We start from the raw sequence: 20,679 nt of genomic DNA on the forward strand, positions 1-20,679 counted from the left end.
TCTCACGCTGATGGAAGCTCTCCTGGGGTCCTTATGTCTTGCGGGTCTTTTCCAACTGTGCTTGGTGAGTGTTGATTATGCTAGAGATGATACGAAGGATCCTGAGACTTTGTAGGTGATCCAGAAGGCCTGTTTGACGTCACTACGGCACGTTCCAGGGCCGTGGTATGCTTCATGGACCAACTTGGTTCTCAAGGCGTCATGAGAGGCAATTGATCGCAGTACATTCAAAGTTTTCATGAGACTTATGGTAGGAGACATTTGGACGCGGAGAGATCGAATGAGCTGCTGCTAATCTTTGCTGAAGGACCATTCGTTCGCATTTCCCCGGATGAAGTGGCGATTGCCGAATTGTCGAGCATAAAACTTGTCCACCAAATCGGCAGCCCTTTTCGCAAATCCCCATGGTATCTGAGGTTCAACAGTTGTGCCAAACCAAGCATCTTTGCAATGACCGATGCGAAAGAGCACAGCATCATACGCCGAATTTTTGCGCAGGACCTTTCCAAAACCTCGATGACACGGTTTGAGTCACAAATGAGAATCAAAGCCAAAATTGCCATCTCCAAAATCAAGAGAGACGCCTCGGCGGGCAATGCCGATGTTCTGAAGTGGTTTCCGTTTATGGCCACCGATGTCATGGGCGAACTAAGCTTTGGTTCATCGTTCAATATGCTGGAGCAGGAGACCGTGTGTTTCTTGAAGTCCACAGCACCAATTCTTTGCTAAGATTGTGGTAGAAAACGCCTTTTAGGCGAGACTTGGAAACGACGATGGGGTTTAATGGTATACGTGCAGAGCTGAAGCCTCTCGTGGGAATTGCTCAATACCTGGCGATCCGTGCCGTCCAGAACGCCCTCGACATGAAAACTCGAATGGCTGCCTACACTAGCGCCGCGATCGAAGACCACAAGCAACACATCATGATACACAACGACTGGCCAGGGCTGTTCTCAAAGTTCTTGGATCCGACGAAGAATCAAGAGTTATTTATGTCAGAAGTAGTAGGTGAAGCAGCCAACTTCATTGTTGCTAGAAACGATACCACCGCGGTCTCTCTAACATATCCGGTCTGGTCGGTCCTTCGCCGCCAGAATTGTAGAGTCCAACAAGGCTTTTGACCGAGATCGCTGAATTGCCTGTCGCCGCACCCGCGTCAGACATCGAGAGGTTAATATATCTTCACGCCGTGATCAACGAATCACTGCGGCTTTTTGGTGCAGCGCCTGGTAGCCTACCTAGGGAGTGCCCCACGGAAGGAACGAAGTTGGGCGAATATTTCATACCAGCAGGGACCACCGTCAGTGCTCAAGCATATACCATGCATCGAGATGGGCTCGTATTCTCGGATCCTGGGAGGTAATTGTAGCACGCTACAAAGGGAGGGCGTTGAAGATGCCCATCCATATGTTTCAAGGTTTCTTCCCGAGCGCTGGGAGAATGCCACATGAAGGATACTTTTTTCCCCTTTGGCCTCTGTTCGCGAGGTATGCGCAATGTCGATGAGCCACGATTTTGCGTTTGAAGAGAACTAACATCCAAAAGTCTGTCTCGGTATTCATCTTATCATGAAAGAGTTGCTGTTAGGCACTTTTATCTTTTTCAAGGTTTGTCCGGATGTAGTGCTGGCAGACACGACCACCGATGAGTCGATGGACATGGAGAATTACTTCCTCATAGCAGCAACATCCCATCGCTGCGAGGTAACGTTAGTCGTGCCCAATTAGATAGGATTTCGGGCGGTCTGGTGAGAGACTGCCTACCACTGTGAGAAGATAGAGAGTTTGATTCAAGTTGAATGTCTCGACGAATGACGGGGAACTCCTCTACACACGCCAGTCAAGTTGGGGGCATGGTACCATCCCCATGGAATCTCGGGTGTGTACATTAGCTGAGCCGGGAGATTTAAAGGGAAGTAAACCAAGCATATCGTTGGTGAGATCGACGATGGCTTCACTTATACTCTGTAGTCTGCGGCACAATCCCTCACAGACGGGCCTTATAGCATACCAAGGATGAGGACGAAGACGAATGTGTAGCAAGGGCGCCTGCCCCTTCATCCTGAAATAGGACCCCTACCCTCCCACTACTCGGGCCGGGGATGAGCACAAGGCGGCATCACCTCGTTCCCAAGCGGGGGTGAGTTCGGGGCAGACTTTCACTTTCTTGGCAAGAGCAGAAGCCGAATACGATATCTCTATGGTGACTTTTATACCATCATTGGTTTGCTTGTGAACCAAAGTTCTGACGTTGAACTTGTTACTGCCTCCACGTTTGACAATATGAGCGAAATTCTAGCGCCAGAAGCCATCGCAAAGCAAGCCCTTTCAATATGGGACACGAATGCTTCATGCTGGGACGACACCATGAGAAACTCTGGGAACGACTACTGGACTGTTCTTGAGATGCCCGCACTTCGAGAAATGGCCGAGCTCAAACATGGAGACTGCTCTCTTGATCTTGCTACCGGCAATGGCCTTGTCGCAAGATGGCTGGTCGAGGAAGGCTCAGTTGCCGTTCTCGCGACGGATGGTAGTATGCCCATGATTGATCATGCGGTGAGGCGAACCTCAGAATGGGCCACTGCCCATGGGAAGCAGCGCGAGAATAAAATCACTTATCAGCAATTGAATCCGGTTGCTAGTGATGAGATAGACCAATTTGTCCAGAAGCAAAGTGAGATGAAGGTGAGTTGGCTGATAACTGCTCACGAGAGGACACAAATGACCTGAAACGTGACAATACCCAGCCCAATGGCTTCGATATAATTACAATTAATATGGCCATCATGGACATACCGGATCTTTCGCCCTTGGCTTTACTTGTTTCTAAGATCTTAAAGCCTCATACCGGGCGGTAAGCTAAGGTCTACCATCCTGACTGCATCAGGAACGGTCTAATACCCGCGATAAAGATTTATCGCGACTATCCTACACCCGTTATTCTTTACATCCGGTGCACCACGCCATATCGAAGCCTCTGAAGATCCAGAAGGGAATTGCATAATCAGCTGGTCTATCCTAGTGAGCGAATATCTTAACGTTCCACCGAGAAGAATAGCACCTATTAGAAGTGATCAACCAGCTAAACAGGTGATTCCTCCCTTGTCTCCCCTTGATATTTTATAGCTGAATCATTTAATGGTCGAAACTAGATTGCATTTCATCGACCACTGCATGAGCTCCTGGCACCCTTCTTCGCTGAGGATCTTGTTATGGATAGACTGACGGAGCCAAACTTCGACGAGACTTTTGTTGATGAAGCGAGACCATATGCGTCTAAGAACTATACCCAGTTGCCGAAGATCCTTGCTTTTAGACTCAGGCGTATTTGCTGAAGTATAACATGTACAAAGCGTGTTAGTACAAAATGGGGTATATATACATCTCCACTATCCAGAATCTTAGATTGACTTTGATAAAAATAAAGGTAGTCAGTATATCCCCCTATATCAGGCCCTTGAACACGTCCATTTTACTTTAGGATCCCATGTGCAACCAGATTAGCCTGAACCCTGCCATCTGGCCGGCCCTTTAAAGACTTCTTCACCAAGATTCACTTCACTTTTAAACCCTGTCATATTGCTCGCAATACAGAGATAATTGCGCCTCGAGCCTAGTGCCCTCACTTCATCTTCATGCAAAACCCTATCTCTGACTCAAGCAATCATTGAAGCATATACCTGTGGCTCCTTGCTTCAAAACTATCAGACTCTTCGTTCATTTCAAGCAAGTGGCTGAGCACATGAGGCAACACCTTTTGCACCTCTCCTGCAGGCCAAGTTTGGCAGTGTCAAAACGTGAGCAAGATCCCTCTCACAATGGCTTCCAACCAAACGGTGAATCTTGAGAAACTATTGGAGATTCAAGTCGAACAGAAGCAATTGGAACTAGCCTACGCCAAGGAAAAACTGTTCTTTATGAGAAAAGAACGGGAGGTTCTGGAGGCGGTTGCTTGCGTGAATGATGATTTGTTGCAAGAGGAGCCTCAGCCAAACGATGCGAGTAAAGCACCATTAGGTGAAGATATCCTGAACGAAACCACTGAAGGCTTTGCAGTTGTTAATATAGACTGCCATGATATCCTCAAATTGCCCACAATGGCAACCACGCCCCAGCATGAAGGTGTTGCGCTTGTCACGGAAATTCTCTCAAGACCTGATACAGACGCAAAGGAAGCGGACGCTGCACTTGAGGACAAGAAGACATGTACCACAGCCGAAGCACCACCACAGTCCCTGATCATTAAATTCAAACTACCAACTGGTAGTGGGCATGGACGCAATATTCCCAGTTCGTCACGAAAGGGCACCTTGCTGGCAACCGACCGTGTTGTGAAATATCCGAAGAAACAAAATCGATTCGAACTAACCCCGAGACGTGGCACCGCGAGCGCGATTGCAGAAGAGCTAAAGTTAGAGCTGTCTGAATTGAACTCGAGCAATATAGACAGCATCCCCAAGCGTAAACGCCCAGCTGCTGGCGTCTACATAGTGGATGACTGCCCGACTGATTCGGAACGGCAAGAGCTCCTAGCACGATTTTGCAACCCCATCATTCAGATCTTCCGAGACAGTCTCAAGGGAGTTGCAAGCTCCAACACTCGCTTATCTCGCGATCTCAATCTGCTGCAAATGAGCCTAGATAAAGGTACATTGAACCCAGATGATGGACTATGCGAGTGGGTGAACGACATGGAAACGATCCTCAAAAATCCCGCTCTTCGCACTGGCATGGACAGGATGATGTTGGTCTCAAAGCTGCAACGATGGAGCGAGGAGTGGGATGAATTGATATACAAATGCCTGTACGGACCGATCGATTACTTGCGGAGAGTGGATATGGTTGACCATTCCGTGAAGATTCTGACACGAGAATTTGCATCTCTTTCCGAGGGTGTGATACCTATCGTCAGGTCCGACATTGTGTAGCGACACGATATCCAGCCGAGGCTGGAGAGATGTGTTATGGAAACACCAAGAATAAACGGCAGGGGAAGTGGTTGCTTAAGCGTCTGAATTGGCGTGACGGTTGGCAGGGACACCAGAGGACAAGAGATGCTTTTCGTTGTGTGTAAGAAGATAGTAGTGTGAGTTGCGTCATAATCAGCTGGGGGAACAGGCATTGCAATGGGCTCAATACTAAGCGTGTAAAGCAACGGCTGGTTGATGGAGTCGAGAGTTGGGATAGACTGCATGGCGTGGGGAGACAACCGCACCACAGAACATCAGCGAGTGATTCGCATCAAAGATTCCGGAATGTTATTGAATTGAAGCATCGCTCAAGCAGAATTTAGCTGTAGATCTGATGCTCCCTAGAAAATAAAAAGGGGTAGACCCCACCTTCAAACCAGCAACCATCCATGTCTCAATTCTAAGGCATCCGAGCTGGAGATCATTATTCGGCCCGCTCCTAGTACGCAAAGCTCAAGATGACGGCACTCGACCAAGGCACATCGACAGCGAACCTACCACCCTGCTGGATCTGTACGGGCTCACTGGCGGAAACATTCTTCAACAAGACAGGGCGACCCTCGTCCAGGTCATGGTTGAACGAGTAGCCTCCAAAGGTGACGCCGGTAATAGCATCGCTACCATTCGCAATCAGGCGCTCCGCAACCGCACTCTTGACCGCCGCCGCGGCCGCCTGCTCGCCGTCGAGCTGGAACTCAAACGTCTCGATTGGGCGCTGCCGTGGCGTGCTTGAATCCTCCGCCGTCGTCGAATAGTTATACGCTCGCATCTGAATCACCGCGACCCTAGTCAGTCGCCCGCCCAAGTACGCGGCGTATGCGCTGTGGTAGATGCTGGCATTGGCGGCCAGGTCGATCTCGGCGACCGAAACGTTTTCTGCTTTCTCTCTTCGTCGTCCGCTACCGGTGTTGGGGTTTCCGAGGAACGTCGCGACGGCAATATTGCCGTAGTAGGGGGCCTTGGTGCCAAGCGTCTCGTTGACGGTCTCGAGGGGCTGCCACGACGCATAGCGGTAGTTGGTGCCTTGGTGCATGTGCACGCGGCGGATGTTGTTCGCCGCGCAGTGCAGGTTGAAGTCTAGGCCCCATAGCGCGGCGCCGAACGAGTTCGAGAGGCCCGGCGCCCCTTCATTGTACAGGCTGTTCGTCTCGCCTAGGATGTACGGCTGCGTCACGCCTTGAGAGAGCAGGATCCGTGATTCGTTCAGGTGCTTCTTGACCGACGCCGCCGTCGAGCTGTGGTTCATCAGCGTCCCCTGCAGCGTTACTCCTGGCTGCGTCGCGCCGCCGATATAACTGTGCGCCATTCTGGTCAATCTATCGGATTGAGAACAAAAACGGGGAAAGGGATAGACCCACTTGTGACTATCCACGAAACTGATATCTTGATCGGCATCAATGCCCTTCTTCCACGTCGTGATCATATTCAAGCTATTCCCCGTGCCTGCAAAGCTGGGGCCATAGAATCTAAACTTGTCCTGCGGCAGAATCTCAGGACAATTCTTCTGCACGAGATCCCTGATGATGTGCGTCTTGTTCAGCCACTCTTGGACATAGTCGGTCTCATTCCACCATGAGGGTCTCACGGGCCCTTGCGAACTCGTTTTGAACAAGTCCGGCTCGTTCCCTAGCTGCCAGTACGCGAGTCTCTCGTTGTTGCTGTCTGGCGATGACGCGAGTGCTTTGCAGACCAGAGGCACGGTGCCGACGAGGGTGTCATGCCCGGCGCTTCCGTTCTTGCCGAGATTGAATCCGTGGATGTAGCTGATGTTCGGCCATGTTGAATAGCTGTCGAAGTATGACGGGCCAATCGAGATCGTCGTTGGATAGTCCCGTGACCGGTTGAAATTGAAAGTTCCCACCAGCTGTTCGCTTTGCGAGGCGTTGAATGTCGCGTAATCCCTATATGGCGTTGGTAGCGAGTTTTCAGATACGCTGTTTTAAGGTGCGAGAAAAGGAGGAAGGAAGCTTATGAAAAGCGAGCGTACTGTGTGTTCCCACCCACTCGAATAATGGGATTCGATCCTTGCAGGTCACCCAGATTCTTCAAGAGATTGTACGAAAAGTCATTCGGATGGCTTGAATTTCCTGTCGTTGTTTGGTATCTTGGTAAGCTACGACTGTTGTCTCGCGAGCCCCCTTGTCTCCCTCTTCACTCGTTCTCCACCCTGGTTTACTGCTGACTTACCAGCAAAATCCGGAAACGACGAAAACTCAATTGAGAACGAGACGAACGATTCGAGAACCGGCTGACTCGTATTCTTTGGCGGCGTCAGCGACAGTGGAATGGTTACACATGCCACTGGTTTGGCGAGAACAGCCCCACCAGCGACAATGGCTGATATAAGCATGGTGGTTGTCCTTACGATAGTGATCGGTCACTCAGTTCGCGTGAGGTTGTTTAGGAACTCCCCAAGCGCCTTCGAGAAGTGGGAAGAGACATGGTTTCCAGTGGAACTGTTTTGCAAGTTCCTCTTATTCAAGCTTCGCGTAGTTAGACAGACGTTAAACCCATGACTTTTCTCCGCGTGACGCACAGAAACGATTGTCGCTGTACTCCATGCAACTATACCTTGTAGCTTTCCAACCAGCATACTGTGCATTGGTGCATGGTTGTGATTGGCGGGTTGGATGTTTGAGTGAGAAGATCAGAAGAAATCGGCACGGAAGACAGCGATCGTTTAACAAGAAAATCCCGGGAGATGATCCAGTCAGGCATTAACTTGAAAAGGCAGGTTGCTCTGTAGGCAGGGTGGTACCAGGTGGGATTCTGTGATGGTAACAATCATGTTGTTTGCTCGGGTTACGTACTACTATAGTATAATATGTGACCACTGACCACTCGGTATATGCCTCGAACTAATTAACAACCTACATAAATTGATCAGCTACTATATATGTAGGTTGGGTGGGTAGTCACCTAGTCCTTTGTAGGCATATCGCGATGTCCCGCGTAATCAAAACATAGCGCCCATGTTCTGTCCAGGATGTACTGGCTACGTTTCTTAACGTGATAAAACAATAGTCCATGAACTGTTTGAGCTTCTTGTTTTTAGCCTTTCTCCTTGAATCAGAGACTTGGCTATTCCGCAAGTCCGTCAAGACTGATGGTGTAACTGTCACATCGCCTACTAGGTAACTACAGTAAAATAAACTTGTCTTTCAAAATTACGATGGTGTCATTAGAAGGCTTTGTCATTCTCTACTAGCGCTTACACAACTTTTAACGCCTCCGTACCTTAAAAACACCAAATTTGCACGTAGCGTAAATTACAGAGACAGCCCCACCACTTTACATGCCTACGCCTCAAGCCCAAGCAGCCTGGCAGAATCGGCCTGCCGCGTATGAAAGACGTGTCTTCCTCGTTCTAGACCTTCGGCGGCTATCCCTTGATCTTCGCCTCGCCTCCTAATTAGCTCTTCATTAGACCGCCTCCTTTGTGGGCTTCACGCTCTGTTTTAACGCTTCAACACTATGCATCGACGCCGTCGCTTGGTAGGTGGAAGACTTGAGTAGGCCAGGCGCTATTTCCGGCCGTATACAATCGAGCTTATGCTGTAATATAGCAAGGGGCTCAAGAAAACTAACTAGGTAACTAGTAATAGAAGCTAGAAACTGCCCTCTTGCGTTCTCTCTCCCTCTCTCCCTCTCTCCCTCTGTGTCCCTTTTCGTCACATGGTAAATCGTACAAAATGCCAACTCGACCCGACCCCTCCATCTGGAAATGCTTCAATTGAACTTTCCAGGGGAGGAAATCTGCCGTCTTTTCCCTTTTTCATATCCCATTTCGCCCCTATTTCCCATGAACCCTCGACCCCATGCTTTCTTTCCAACAGTCAGCGAAAACGAAAAAGAACAACCGCCCCGTCCCTGGAATCTAAAATTTCTATGCCGTGCTCGAGTACGTGTTAGTATTCCCTCGTCATATTCATCGCTCATCACATCTTGGAGAGAGTCTATCCAGGTATTTGTTGTCTGCCGTGGAGAGAGTCGCACGGTGGATGATCATCTCCAGTCATTAAACTGTATGCTCTTTCAAATGTCGTTGCCCATGTTTCCCTAGCCATATTCGCAGCGCTCAAATGACGCAGCAATGCCATTCCCGAAATTACTTGTGTGTGAATCTTTGTTCTGGAATCCAAGAATCAGCTCGGTGCAGTAGGAGCTTGCTGCGGCTCGGGCTGGGGTTGGCCGGTTGGTTGAGATTGGTTCGGCACCTGTGATGATGCTTGAGCTTGAGCTTGAGGTGGTGTTTGAGATTGGCCTTGAGCTTTCCCCCGAGGACGATGCTGTGGTTGACCTGGTGGCTGCGCAGGTGACACGCCGTCTTGATGTGGAGGCAAGGGTTGTTTGAACGGTGTACGCTGCGGTTCTGGACCCGGCGCCGTTTGAGAAAACTCTTCGATACCGGGCAGGATGCCATTGATGGGACGATCCTGTGCCATGTGAGCACACAAGACAACATCCACTTCTCCCATCGGCTGCCAACGGGTGTCCTTTAGCCGGGTAGCAAGAGGTTTACCAGTGGGGTCGAAAGTTGGATCCGGAGAAACAGGAACCCCGGCTTTGCCGAAGAAGGCGGGCGCAATGGTCAAAACCACGGAATCGATCAGGTGGGCGTAATTAAGTTTTAGAAGCTCAGAAATAACCACTCCACCCCCTTCAATCATAATACTCTTGATTCCTTCGCGGAGGAGCACATTGAAGATGCCTTCCCAATTCAATCCTCCGGTTTGAGGATGATAATCATTGATCATGAGGTACTCTCCACCATGTGCTTTGAGAGTAGTCACCGCTTGAGGGTGCAACATCGCGCCAGGGGCCACCACAATCCAGGGTGCTTTCCCCTTTCCCTCGGTCGCGTTTTTGAGCACTTTCATTTCTGGTCGAATATGAAGTCTTGCATGAGGGTCAATGATAATTGGTCGTGGTTGGTTTTCCCAACCCAGTCCACCGTACGGTGGCGGAACAGCTAGCCGGCAATTTAGGGCAGGGTCATCTGCAATGGCAGTAGAAACACCGATCAATATTGCATCGTGCCGACTTCGGAGATAATGGGTCATGGCTTTTGTTTCGGGTCCGGATATGATGGTCTGCAACCCAGGGAGCAATGATATGCGGCTGTCAAGGCTGCTGGCCCATGTTAGAGTGACATGAGGACGGGTGCGTGTCGCAGTAAGGTTGGGATTTGGAATATAGGGCTCGAGGAATGCTCTGGCGTGGTCAGGATACTGTAGGGTGTCCATGAGCACTGGTTGACGCGGAGGTGGGACGTCGGGCTTGGAAGGTTCCAGACGACCAAAGACGCCGGGCTGCATGGAGGCTGGAAAGGGTTTGGTCGGGGTTTGCTGGCGCTGTCGAGGGGCACGAGTGGCATTGAATCCAGTATGGGCTTTCAGAACCATCTGCTGGTTTTCTTGTCGCCATGCGTATTGGACATTACGCACATCCGAGACCTTCATGAACTTCCCACCCGCAGCCTCCATTTTGGTTGGTTCCTCCCACATCTTCCAGAATATAGACGCCGGTAGGAAGCCTTTGGTGGCTTCTCTGCGCGCCGTGTCCATGACGCCGGTGTTGCGTTTGGTGGCATCGATGTAGTCGAGGTCATGGGAATGCTTTTGGAAATTGTCGACGGCCCGAGAAACAGTGCAGGTCTCTGGCGAACCTGGATTATAGACGACTTTCATGGTCATGCCACAAGTCTTTTCCTCCTTGACTCGCTTTTTGCGGGATTGTTTGCCTTCGGGTGTCGGGCGCGGAACGTGGCTTTTCTGAGTCGCACCGCGTCGCAGTCTGCAGGCATAGTAGTCAATGCGAACGCTGCCTTCGGGTTGAGGATCGGTAGTGCGCATTTTGCGCCAAATGTTGTCGACAAAGAGGAAGTAATTGTCAAAATCGGCGGCGCTGAGCTCGATAGGCTCTTCGACTGCAAAGATGCGATGGCGCATCGCAAGCAAGTCTGGGGGATTGGAGAAGACACTGTAGTCTGTAGCTTCGTCGGGGACAGCGTAGGGTTTGCCATTGGGTTGGAATGCGCGTGAACCTTCTCCTTCTTCATCATCGTGCATGGTAGTGTCGTTCATAGCTTCGTCGTCGGTTTCAGGCTGGTCGTCTTCATGCTGATCAAGGCCGTCGACGGCATCAGGCGTCTCTGCTTCGGAGCTCATTGTAGATGGGGACTGTACGAGTCACCGGGTCGAAAGACCAAAAAATTGCGACCGCAAGGGTGGATATTCCTCTCCGGGGATCTACAAGAATAGCAGGCTTGGGGGAGCTAAGGTCTGCTCCGACAAGCGAAGTGATGCGTGAAGACGCGTGATCATCGGAAGGAAAGCCAGCCTCAGAAGGGGTGGGAGTTGGGATTGGAGAGGCGCGAACCGAGGAATAGTGGTCGCGACCAGAGATGTACGAGGTAGAGGGTGTGAACAAAGGTGACGCGGTAATTCTGGGTTGGAGATGAATGGTGGTGGTGATGGTGATGAGCTGGAGGGATCTGCAGGGAATAAGAATAATAATAAGATCGCGCGGGCGACGCCGAGTTGGGAATTGGAACTGCCTCTAACAGAGTAGCAGGGTAACAGAGTGTATGCTTACCGTACTACAGCGTACTCGTACGGAGTTCGGAGCAAGGAGAGACGCTAGAGTCCGGCTAGTAGGACAAGCTTAGTATAGGAAGTGGACTAGAGCCGACTATATTTAACTAGTACGGATACTAGTGCGAAGACTCTAGTCCGGCAGTTGGTCCGGGGCCACACGGAGTGGATGGCATGCTCACCGCTAGCAGCGCTAGTGTGCTAAGTATTGTTTAGTAATTACTAGTCACAATACAGAATTAGTCTTTCTTAGTACGGAACACGTTGTACTCTGTCCTACACACAAGGAAGAGGCATCTAGCAGGGAAACCAACAGGAGACTAACGATAAGAAGGCGAAGGGCGAAATTCAACCGCTGGAGTGAGCGAAATGACAGGCGCAAAGTCAAAAGGACAGTCGCAGGCTGGGTTTGGGGTGTTGAGGTCTAGGCTCGAAACGCACCGGCTAATGTTGCGGAGGTCTGCTTGCGACGGGCTTAACAACCGCCAAGAGAGCTTATGCAAGGGACAGCAAATAATTGGATCACTCTCCAACATCCATTCCTGTCACACCAATACTGCGTGCCCGATGAGTTCTGTACAACTACTCTGTAGCTATCTACGTATACCTAGGTACCTAGGGAGTAACATCGTTGCGAAGCACAGTCCATGGCAGGTGCATTTCTCATACACTTCTTTCACATTGTTACAGCGAAATAGTGGTGGTATTGTTCCGTCTTTTCACATTGACCGATACTACTCCCACCCAACTTCAGAGCCCTTGCATTACCTTATTTGCTCCGAAAGATGTCATATCATCCCGCCCTGGACTAATCCACCCATGTGTGTCATCCTCGCACCCATTCAGTCAAATTCAAGCACACACCGTTCTTCATCTCCTGCCCCCATATCGACCTCGGCTTCTGGATTCACTCCTCGTTCGACTTCTACTGCGACTGGAGCTGCTTCTAGTACTGTAACTGGGACTTCTGCGTCTCCTTCGGGGTGGACTTCTAGGGGCTGCACCTCGTCTTCTAGGCGGTTCCCTTGATGGTGATCGCGAGTACGAGCTAGATCTCCGTCTTCTCCTCTGCGGGGATGGCGAGCGAGAGTAATTGGACCTTGGTGCATACGTATTGTCTTGTGGCCCTCGTCGATTACCACCAAATCCGCCTCTTCTTGCTCCCGGGCTGCGGTATCTGTTTGATGCTGGCCCTCTTGGAGGCATTCCATGTCTGCCCGGGGGAGGACCCTGTCGACTAGATCTTGCCGGTGGTGGCGACCGTGAAAATGCTCGACGTGGTAAAACGATACTGACAGCGATTACAACTCCGTCCAGTTGTGCCTCGTGCATGTGAGTAATAGCCGATTCTGATCCGGATGGATGGTCATACAGGACATAAGCTGTCCCTCTGTTCGTCATGACTGCCTTGTGTTAGAATGGCCGGAGTAGCGCACAGAGAATACATACATTGTTTGTTCAGAGGTAGATCAATGGATTCAATGCGCCCGTAAGCGCCAAATATCTCTCGTAGATGAGCCTCGGTCACATTTTTGGTCAATTTCTCAATCACAATCTTGGAGCTTTGTGTCCGCTGTGCATCCCTGCTAGGACTGCGACTGTGTCTGCGGATGTAGCTTCTCTCCCTGTATGACCTCCTATCCCCTACACTAGGACTTCTGCTCCTGCTGGGGCTGAATACCTGGCTTCTGCTGCGACCACCACTATGAATATCTCGTGGGTGCGGTGATCGACTCGCTGACCGTGAGGGTGACCGAGTCCTTGATTCAGACCTTGATCTTGGCGAGGGAGATCGGCGAGTAGGTGAAAGAGCCCGGTGAACAGAAGTGGGTGTATGCGACCTGGTCCTTGAACGGCCACGGGAGGGTGGTCTTGAGGCCATTCTGAGTGGAGGTTTGAACGATGATGTTCCCAATGGTCTCAGTTTATCACTGCAAATAGGGCGTTGGAGGAAAGGCGACGGCGATGAGAACGTTGGTTTTGTCTGACAAGGGTGAGAGGAATGTGAACGTCCTTGTTGTCTTCACCCCAGGGAAACCCATCACACCCCAGAAAATTGGTGTGCAACGCGTCAATGCGGCGTCATTTCACTGGCGACATACGGGGGAGCATAGAGCTGCCTTAGGCGCAAGGCATCCTGCACTCTCCCCTCCAATGATCTACCATATCTTCTCGTAGCTGAACATAGCAGCACATGGAGTATCTCCATCTTGTTTCACAGCATAGACTTCATGTCAGTTGAACATGGTTGTAGCCATCCTTATCTCTTTTGCACCACTAATTGCGGCATTACTCTTCTATTCATGCCGACGCCTTGCTCCTTTACTGAGCCCAAGAAGTGATGTCACTCTATCATTCTCGCCTACACAACTTACTCGCCTTGAAATTGGGTTTGTGTTGTTTATTTTTCTTTCCAGATCATTCTCCCACACTCTTCGTACGCTTTGGAGACGAGCCATATGTCGGGGAAATCCGTCCGAGTTGATTGGGTCAAATGTAGACCACGAGATTAATCTATCAATGCCACTTCGAACCACACCTCAGAATCTCGCTGACTATATATGTGCGGTCCGAGGCAAGCCTGTGGATAAATTCGAATGGAACAATGTACAAGTCTCAATGATCCTCTCCGCATGGACCGAGCCAGCAATGCTGTTGCTATTGGCCACCAGGACTTGTAAGATCCGCCCACTAGGCGCTGTCAATGTACGGAACCGTATGGAGATGTTAAGACCCGATTTATGTAAACCTGGGGACTTTGGTCATTTCGACAGAGCCGTGCTTTCAGCAGTCTATTCAAAGTCTGTAAGAAGCGTCAAACGTGGTCTTGAGATCGACCTCATTGTCTCTCTCAATGTTCCCGATAGCCAAGGCAGACTGACAGATGCCTTTCGCCAAGTCTTCACCATACTTCAGTTCACAAATACGGTTCCAGTGACCCTCAAGACCTCCAAGTCTGTTCAAAAAACCCTTTCCTGGCAACGACCAGTTCAAGCGTCTTTCTCGATGCGACACCAGGAGCCCACTCTCTGGGCAGAGGTCTGCAAGGACTACAATCCAATTCACACATCCACGATGGCAGCCAAAGTCCTCGGATTTCCTGGAAAACTCGCCCATGGTAATCATGTTGTAGCTAAGGCTTGGATTGCATTACTACAGGCAAACAAACACCCGGATGATATTGCTCTATCGACGACCCTTGAGCCTGTCTGGTTGCAAGTATCATTCAAACGACCCATCGTCATGCCCGCCAGGCTCGAAGCGCTCTATGGACAGACTCTTCTTCCGCATGACTCTCAGGAGGCCATCAATTTTCAGGTGGTCTCTAAGGATAAAGTCCGGCTTGCAGGGTCCATCGGCACACTTTACTGAAGGGACGCTGACTAAGCGGTAACCTTCATGATGAGTCTGGTGAGTTTGGTTGAATTAGCCACTGGCGTTCGCGGAATGAACCGGCAACCAGACCAATGTTAGGCACTCGGTGCCTTGTCGTATCCAGTAAGTGATCAACAGCCCAATCTGATCATCCCGTCCCGCGAATCAGCGCACGTGGTCCACTTCAAAAAATTTGCCGTTAGCGAACCCGCAGCCCCGACTATTGATGATGGTAATTAGGTGGTGGGATGGGCGGGGAATCAGTCACCAACGAGTACCATATAGGTTCAGGACTCTTGGAATCGTTTCGTGAATATTCCGTCCGCTTTAACACTTCGCACTTCGCACGTCTCCCTCCTGCAACGAGTCCCCGTACTCCTGGACAATAGACCTCTGCATAGTTTGCTTTCTATAGATCGCTCTGATTTTTACTGGTATACCGATGACAGAATGTCATTCATTGTCGCATATCGCAGGCCCAAGGCGAAACTTGAACGCCCACGGAGCAATAGCTCTCCTGCTCAGAGCGACTCTCCGGGCCCTCTTTCTAGAGCGAAGAATGTCATGCTATTGACTTACGACGATTTACCAGATTGGTATCGAGACAACAAGTTCACGAGGTCAGGCTATCGACCCGCTTCAAATTCGTGGCACACTTGCGCCCAGTCTCTGGGCCATCTTCACAACGAAACCGTCAATATCTATACACATCTCATTCCAGCTATCTGCCTGTTGTTTGGGCAGGTAGCAGTCTACAACACTATCGCTTATGCTTACCCCGAATCTTCTATTCTTGATCGGGTGGTTTTCGGCTGCAATCTTGGAGCGGCGACGATAACGATGACCCTAAGTGCGTTGTACCACACTCTGATGAACCATTCATCTCTCTCCAATTTGATGCTCCGAATCGATTACGTTGGGATCTTGACTCTGATACTCGGGAGCTTCTTCTCTGGAATCTATGTTGGCTTTTATTGCGAACCTATTCTCCAATATACCTACTGGACAATGATAATTAGCCTGAGCATCACCACTTCAACACTGGTCCTGCATCCGAGACTCCAAGGCCTCAAATACCGTGTTCTTCGGACTTGGGCATTTATTGCAACTGCACTGTCAGGGTTTGCACCCATTATACATGGCATTTTCCTATATGGATGGAAGCAGATGTGGATTCGCTCCGGCATGCCCTACTATTTCCTTGAAGGCATCGTTTACGGCATGGGAGCTTTCTTCTTCGTCACCCGCATTCCAGAGTCTATATGGCCTGGGAAATTTGATATCTGGTTTGCTTCGCACCAGATATTTCACGTTTTTGTTGTCCTCGCAAGCTCCGTTCACCTCTACGGAGTCTGGGTCGCCTATAGCTGGAATTACGAGCATCAGCGGACTTGTACAACGAAGATTTGATCAAAGAGGAAGTAGAACCACTGTAATACTCCCTTCGAGTATCAAAATGCACCCGCGAACCACATGAGGAGGGCATCGATTTACGAATGGATAGATAGTAGCGCTCCACGACTCTAAATTAATGATTTCAGCCAGTCAAATTCCAACAGCAACATTATCTTTTATTACCCCATTTCTAATATATCGGCTGTTGAAGAACTCTAATAACGGACTGCGACATGTGTTGGTTTCTGTTGGATTACCAGCTCTACACCGTAAAATTCTTCAAATTCGCCTCAGCGGATTCCTGGGCGCTTCTGGATGCTTGCGCCTGGCCAACCTCATCGAAGATGTCAACACCCCACCGCGCGGGGAAATTAAATCTCTTGTGTTTCTCCAAAGCATTCAATTCCTCGTAAGCTGCATTGGGTAGGACGATATCTTGGAAGTTCCCTTGAATTCTCTTTGCGGTGACACTCTTCGGCAGTGCCACCGTTCCCTGTTGTACCGCCCAGCTGATGAGAGCCTGACCTGGGTCAATCCCTACAGATTTAGCGACAGCATGGACTTTCGGATCGTCGACAGTCTTTGGTTCGCCGGTGATGTTGTTGCCCAGAGGGCTGTATGCCTGAATCAGAATGCCATTATCGGTGCAGAACTTCAGAAGGTCGTGCTGTTGGAGATACGGATGTCGCTCCACCTGATTCACAGCCGGGACCACGTCGCTACTTGCCAGAAGCTCCTCTAGTCGACGAATGTTGAAATTTGAGACGCCGATTGCACGCGTCTTGCCTGTCTTCAGGAGTTTCTCCATCGCCTTCCAAGTGTCGAGAATCGGCACGTCAGACAGCCTGAAGACGCCCCTCTCGTCCAGGGGAAACCATCGATCACCAGATGCAAATGCCACAGGCCAGTGCATGAGGTAGAGATCGACGTAGTCGACACCGAGGTCTTGCAGAGATTTATCTAGAGCCGACTCAACGTCCTTCGGATCATGCTTGTTGTTCCATAGTTTGGAAGTGATGAAGATGTCCTTGCGATCGACGCCGCTCTTCTTGATACCCGCTCCGACTTCAGTCTCGTTTCTGTAGATGGCCGCACAATCTAGATGTCTATATCCGGCCTTGAGTGCAATCTCGACGGCATCCTCGACCTCGTGCGGCGCTGCTTGCCACGTGCCAAACCCAACGGCGGGGATTTTAGCCCCGGTGTTGAGGGTGAAAGTTCGATTTAGTGCCATTGTTTTTGAGATGTAAACGATAATAAATTTCTAGGATGTGTAAGATGTACTTCTTCTCAGAAGAATTCTTCTACGCTTTTCCCTTGGAGAGGAACAGTGCTCCTTTTGTTGAGCTTGGATCGCCCAGCCCAAAGAGTATCCTCCAGAATCCCTGTCTTCATGCATCCGAGAAAGAACGGGCACTTCTCCGATGAGCCTTTTGCAACCTGCACAGAACGAGGTACCCCACCTTCCTACTTACCGGCGCTGACGTAATTCTGTGCTTGTGCACGGCCTCCTTCCGTCGGAACTGTGCCGTGAGCCGTCCATGTTTCCCTTTTACTCTCCACCTCGCGTTCATTCATCCCAAAAAACCACTGCTTTCATTCTTCCTTCCTGCGGAGCCTCCTTCCTCCCGAAACATCTCCTCCATCAACGACCCCTTGACTTGCAGCCCCGGGCCATGGACATGAGTACAACCACCGTTTTCCAAGTTCATGAAACCCCGCCTAACGGGCCGCGGAAGAAGCGGAAGCTGAAGCACCCACGGACAGCTCGAGCCTGTTTGTTCTGTAGAAAGTACGGTTCGGACTTTTCTGTTGTCAACCAGCCCTTGCAGCCGCTGCGGGAGACCCAGTAGACTGCTCTTGTGCTCCGTCGCTGATGCTTAGATCCTTAGGCGAAAAGTTCGATGCACTGGCACTCAACCATGCAATTACTGCCATGAAGAAGGTGTGCAATGCGAGTACAATGATGCCGCAACCAGGTCTCTGCCTAACACCTTGTCCGAACACTCTCGAGGTTCTGTTCCGGACCATCAAGGCTATCCGGCACAATCGGCAATCGTCAGCACTGCTGGACCAGAAGCCCTTGCTGGCGAGAGGACTCCATCAAAGACTTATCCTTTGACGGTTAGGAAGATGCCGCCTGCCTTGAGGCGGACGTCGATGGATCCCCCTGAAGCATTCGATGAAGGCCATCACATCGGCCCAACGTCAGGTGTATCTTTTTTGTACCATGCTTGGAACAAAGGCGAGAGGCACGAGAGAGAAGGAGCTCTTCCAAATGCTCCTCTAATCTGCCACGGAGACATGCCTTTGCCCAAATTTCCAGAACCCCAAGAACTTCCCACTCGCGAGGAGGCCGACTCGTTATTGGAGCTTTACTTCCGCTTTGGGACACCGACATATCGCTTTTTGCATCGGTCAACAATGGATGACTGGACGTCTCATCTACTAAATGGTGACCCTCAGCTTATGTCAGAGGCTGCATGCGTCCTGCTTGTCTTTGCCCAGTCCCTTCTGTACACCAAGGGCGGTGATAGGTATGCCAGCGCTGGTGATAGCGACCTTCACCGCAGTACGTTCTGTAGGTGATTCCAAGCTAATATGCAGGTCTTCAATCTGCTTGCTAATGCCATACTAGACTCTGAGCGAGCCAAATCTTTGCTGAGTCAAGAGCCTGGGCCTGCTTCGCTCTCTAGCGTCCAAGCAAGATTAGCTTTGTGCCTATACTTACTCAGTACTTTCCGTATCAACGAATGTCGATTCACTTTTAGCATGGCTTGTGCTATCGTAACTTCGATTGGGCTCCATAGAAAGACCCGAGGTGAGGCTAAAGATGACCACATCGTTATGGAATCAAGAAAACGAACATTTTGGTGCGCATATGTGCTGGATGGCTACTTGAGTGTGATGCTTGGTCGCCCTCGAATGCTTCGAGACCAAGATATCGATCAACTTTATCCACGAAATATCGATGACCAGGATCTTCTGTCGGCGGAGTCTCCCGAAGAGCTCCCTTTGCATGGCAATCTTGAAGCATTTATCGCTCATGCAGAATTAGCAAAACTAATGGGTCGCAATAGTGACTTATTGTACCCCCTAGAACCATTAACGGACACTCAAGTGCTAGATAGGACTTCGAACATGCTTGATTTCCTAGTTGGTTGGAAAGAGAAATTGCCCGAATTTTTGAAGCCTCGTGAGAAGACTCTCGCCGGTAAACGTACCTTCGAGAGGCAGAACACTGTTCTGAAGTTTGCATACTCTCACATGAAAATACTAGTCACTCGAAGAAGCTTACTCTCTGACTTTAGTAGCCTCGGGGGAAGCATTCCAGCAATCAAAGATGAACGAGCCTTGAGACATATCCAGCAATGTGCCGATGCAATCAGCACAGTTATTTCTACGACATACGACATGATTCAAAGAGGCGTATTATACCAGGGCTTCTGGTTTACCCCATACGTTGCGCTAGTTGCGCTGTCGACGTTGTACGTTTTCATAATTCAGAAAAGTCGGTCTCCCCTTCCAGGAACGGCTCTTCCGCAGGTGGAGTCGCTGCTTGAGAAAGCGAGACATTGTCAGGATTTTCTCACAGCTCTATCTCCGAAAGGAAGCCAACAACGCCGGCATCACGAACTTCTTGATCGCTTGCGGTTGAGAGCGGAGAAGGATGCTTCGAGAGCGAAACAAGCAGCGAAAAAGCTCTCAACAACCCAGGTTGGGGTTATGATGAGCTCACCGCACCGGGTGCCCGCCACATCTGAAATTGCCAAAGGGGTGGAAGCCAGCAACGATACTCTTAACGAAGCGATGGGCATAATTGTACCTCAAACACCTTCGAATGGAGAGAATAATGAGGTTCTTACCGAAGATGCCGGTGCTATAACAAGTCAATTCACACCTTCTGAAGATGACTTTGTTTTTCAGAATCTACTCAAGTGGGACTGGGAACATCTTGATACTGTTGGGTTTCCGGGCGAATGGGATCCTTTCAGCCTTCAAGTATAGACGACAAGGATACTCATTGAAGCAACTCCTCATTGTGGGGTTCAAGCGTGCCGTAGGAACTAGCAAATTCAGACAAGTTCTCCCCAATAATAAATGATCCATCGGAAAAGGTAGTAGGGTAGATGCAGACTGTTGCAAAAGCACATGTTCAATGGTACCCAGGTGCATGGCCCTTGGGGGGGTTCTACCAGTCCCCAAGGGTTTCTGCAGCAAATCCCGACCCGTCGGGTCATGGAAGCACTTTGAGGCCCCCAAACGGAACGATCAACATCAAGCACCAGCCGGCTTTGACTAAAATACTTCAAAGCCTACCAAGACCAGACCGAGAAGCTC

At 50.2% G+C, this 20,679-nt stretch overlaps 10 protein-coding genes across 10 annotated transcripts; 5 read left to right on the forward strand and 5 right to left on the reverse strand.

Moving 5' to 3' along the window:
- Positions 1 to 450: 450 nt before the first annotated feature.
- On the forward strand, positions 451 to 1,121 carry A1O9_03965 (uncharacterized protein; the record flags this gene model as incomplete). The annotated part of the gene is made up of 2 exons (XM_013406257.1): positions 451 to 690; positions 741 to 1,121. 2 exons carry the CDS (start codon positions 451 to 453, stop codon positions 1,119 to 1,121), a joined length of 621 nt encoding a protein of 206 aa, XP_013261711.1.
- Positions 1,122 to 2,282: 1,161 nt separating this feature from the next.
- On the forward strand, positions 2,283 to 3,337 carry A1O9_03966 (uncharacterized protein; the record flags this gene model as incomplete). The annotated part of the gene is made up of 4 exons (XM_013406258.1): positions 2,283 to 2,687; positions 2,750 to 2,856; positions 2,915 to 3,092; positions 3,155 to 3,337. The coding sequence occupies 4 exons, from the start codon at positions 2,283 to 2,285 to the stop codon at positions 3,335 to 3,337; spliced, it is 873 nt and encodes a 290-aa protein (XP_013261712.1).
- A 2,074-nt stretch (positions 3,338 to 5,411) lies between these two features.
- On the reverse strand, positions 5,412 to 7,322 carry A1O9_03967 (uncharacterized protein; the record flags this gene model as incomplete). The annotated part of the gene is made up of 4 exons (XM_013406259.1): positions 5,412 to 6,267; positions 6,331 to 6,873; positions 6,960 to 7,059; positions 7,160 to 7,322. The coding sequence occupies 4 exons, from the start codon at positions 7,320 to 7,322 to the stop codon at positions 5,412 to 5,414; spliced, it is 1,662 nt and encodes a 553-aa protein (XP_013261713.1).
- A 1,795-nt stretch (positions 7,323 to 9,117) lies between these two features.
- On the reverse strand, positions 9,118 to 11,142 carry A1O9_03968 (uncharacterized protein; the record flags this gene model as incomplete). The annotated part of the gene is made up of 1 exon (XM_013406260.1): positions 9,118 to 11,142. The coding sequence occupies one exon, from the start codon at positions 11,140 to 11,142 to the stop codon at positions 9,118 to 9,120; it is 2,025 nt and encodes a 674-aa protein (XP_013261714.1).
- Positions 11,143 to 12,410: 1,268 nt separating this feature from the next.
- On the reverse strand, positions 12,411 to 12,779 carry A1O9_03969 (uncharacterized protein; the record flags this gene model as incomplete). Its single annotated transcript, XM_013406261.1, has 1 exon — positions 12,411 to 12,779. One exon carries the CDS (start codon positions 12,777 to 12,779, stop codon positions 12,411 to 12,413), a length of 369 nt encoding a protein of 122 aa, XP_013261715.1.
- An 85-nt stretch (positions 12,780 to 12,864) lies between these two features.
- Positions 12,865 to 13,135, reverse strand: A1O9_03970 (uncharacterized protein; the record flags this gene model as incomplete). The annotated part of the gene is made up of 2 exons (XM_013406262.1): positions 12,865 to 12,971; positions 13,018 to 13,135. Coding segments are annotated over 2 exons (225 nt in total), but the record flags the coding sequence as incomplete, so codon positions are not given.
- A 953-nt stretch (positions 13,136 to 14,088) lies between these two features.
- Positions 14,089 to 14,940, forward strand: A1O9_03971 (uncharacterized protein; the record flags this gene model as incomplete). The annotated part of the gene is made up of 1 exon (XM_013406263.1): positions 14,089 to 14,940. The coding sequence occupies one exon, from the start codon at positions 14,089 to 14,091 to the stop codon at positions 14,938 to 14,940; it is 852 nt and encodes a 283-aa protein (XP_013261717.1).
- Positions 14,941 to 15,393: 453 nt separating this feature from the next.
- A1O9_03972 (uncharacterized protein) lies at positions 15,394 to 16,353 on the forward strand (the record flags this gene model as incomplete). The annotated part of the gene is made up of 1 exon (XM_013406264.1): positions 15,394 to 16,353. One exon carries the CDS (start codon positions 15,394 to 15,396, stop codon positions 16,351 to 16,353), a length of 960 nt encoding a protein of 319 aa, XP_013261718.1.
- Positions 16,354 to 16,600: 247 nt separating this feature from the next.
- Positions 16,601 to 17,572, reverse strand: A1O9_03973 (alcohol dehydrogenase; the record flags this gene model as incomplete). Its single annotated transcript, XM_013406265.1, has 1 exon — positions 16,601 to 17,572. One exon carries the CDS (start codon positions 17,570 to 17,572, stop codon positions 16,601 to 16,603), a length of 972 nt encoding a protein of 323 aa, XP_013261719.1.
- A 1,070-nt stretch (positions 17,573 to 18,642) lies between these two features.
- A1O9_03974 (uncharacterized protein) lies at positions 18,643 to 20,346 on the forward strand (the record flags this gene model as incomplete). The annotated part of the gene is made up of 2 exons (XM_013406266.1): positions 18,643 to 18,919; positions 18,977 to 20,346. 2 exons carry the CDS (start codon positions 18,643 to 18,645, stop codon positions 20,344 to 20,346), a joined length of 1,647 nt encoding a protein of 548 aa, XP_013261720.1.
- Positions 20,347 to 20,679: the final 333 nt, after the last annotated feature.

Source organism: Exophiala aquamarina (assembly GCF_000709125.1).
Source record: "Exophiala aquamarina CBS 119918 chromosome Unknown aczIA-supercont1.3, whole genome shotgun sequence".
NCBI lineage: Eukaryota > Fungi > Ascomycota > Eurotiomycetes > Chaetothyriales > Herpotrichiellaceae > Exophiala > Exophiala aquamarina.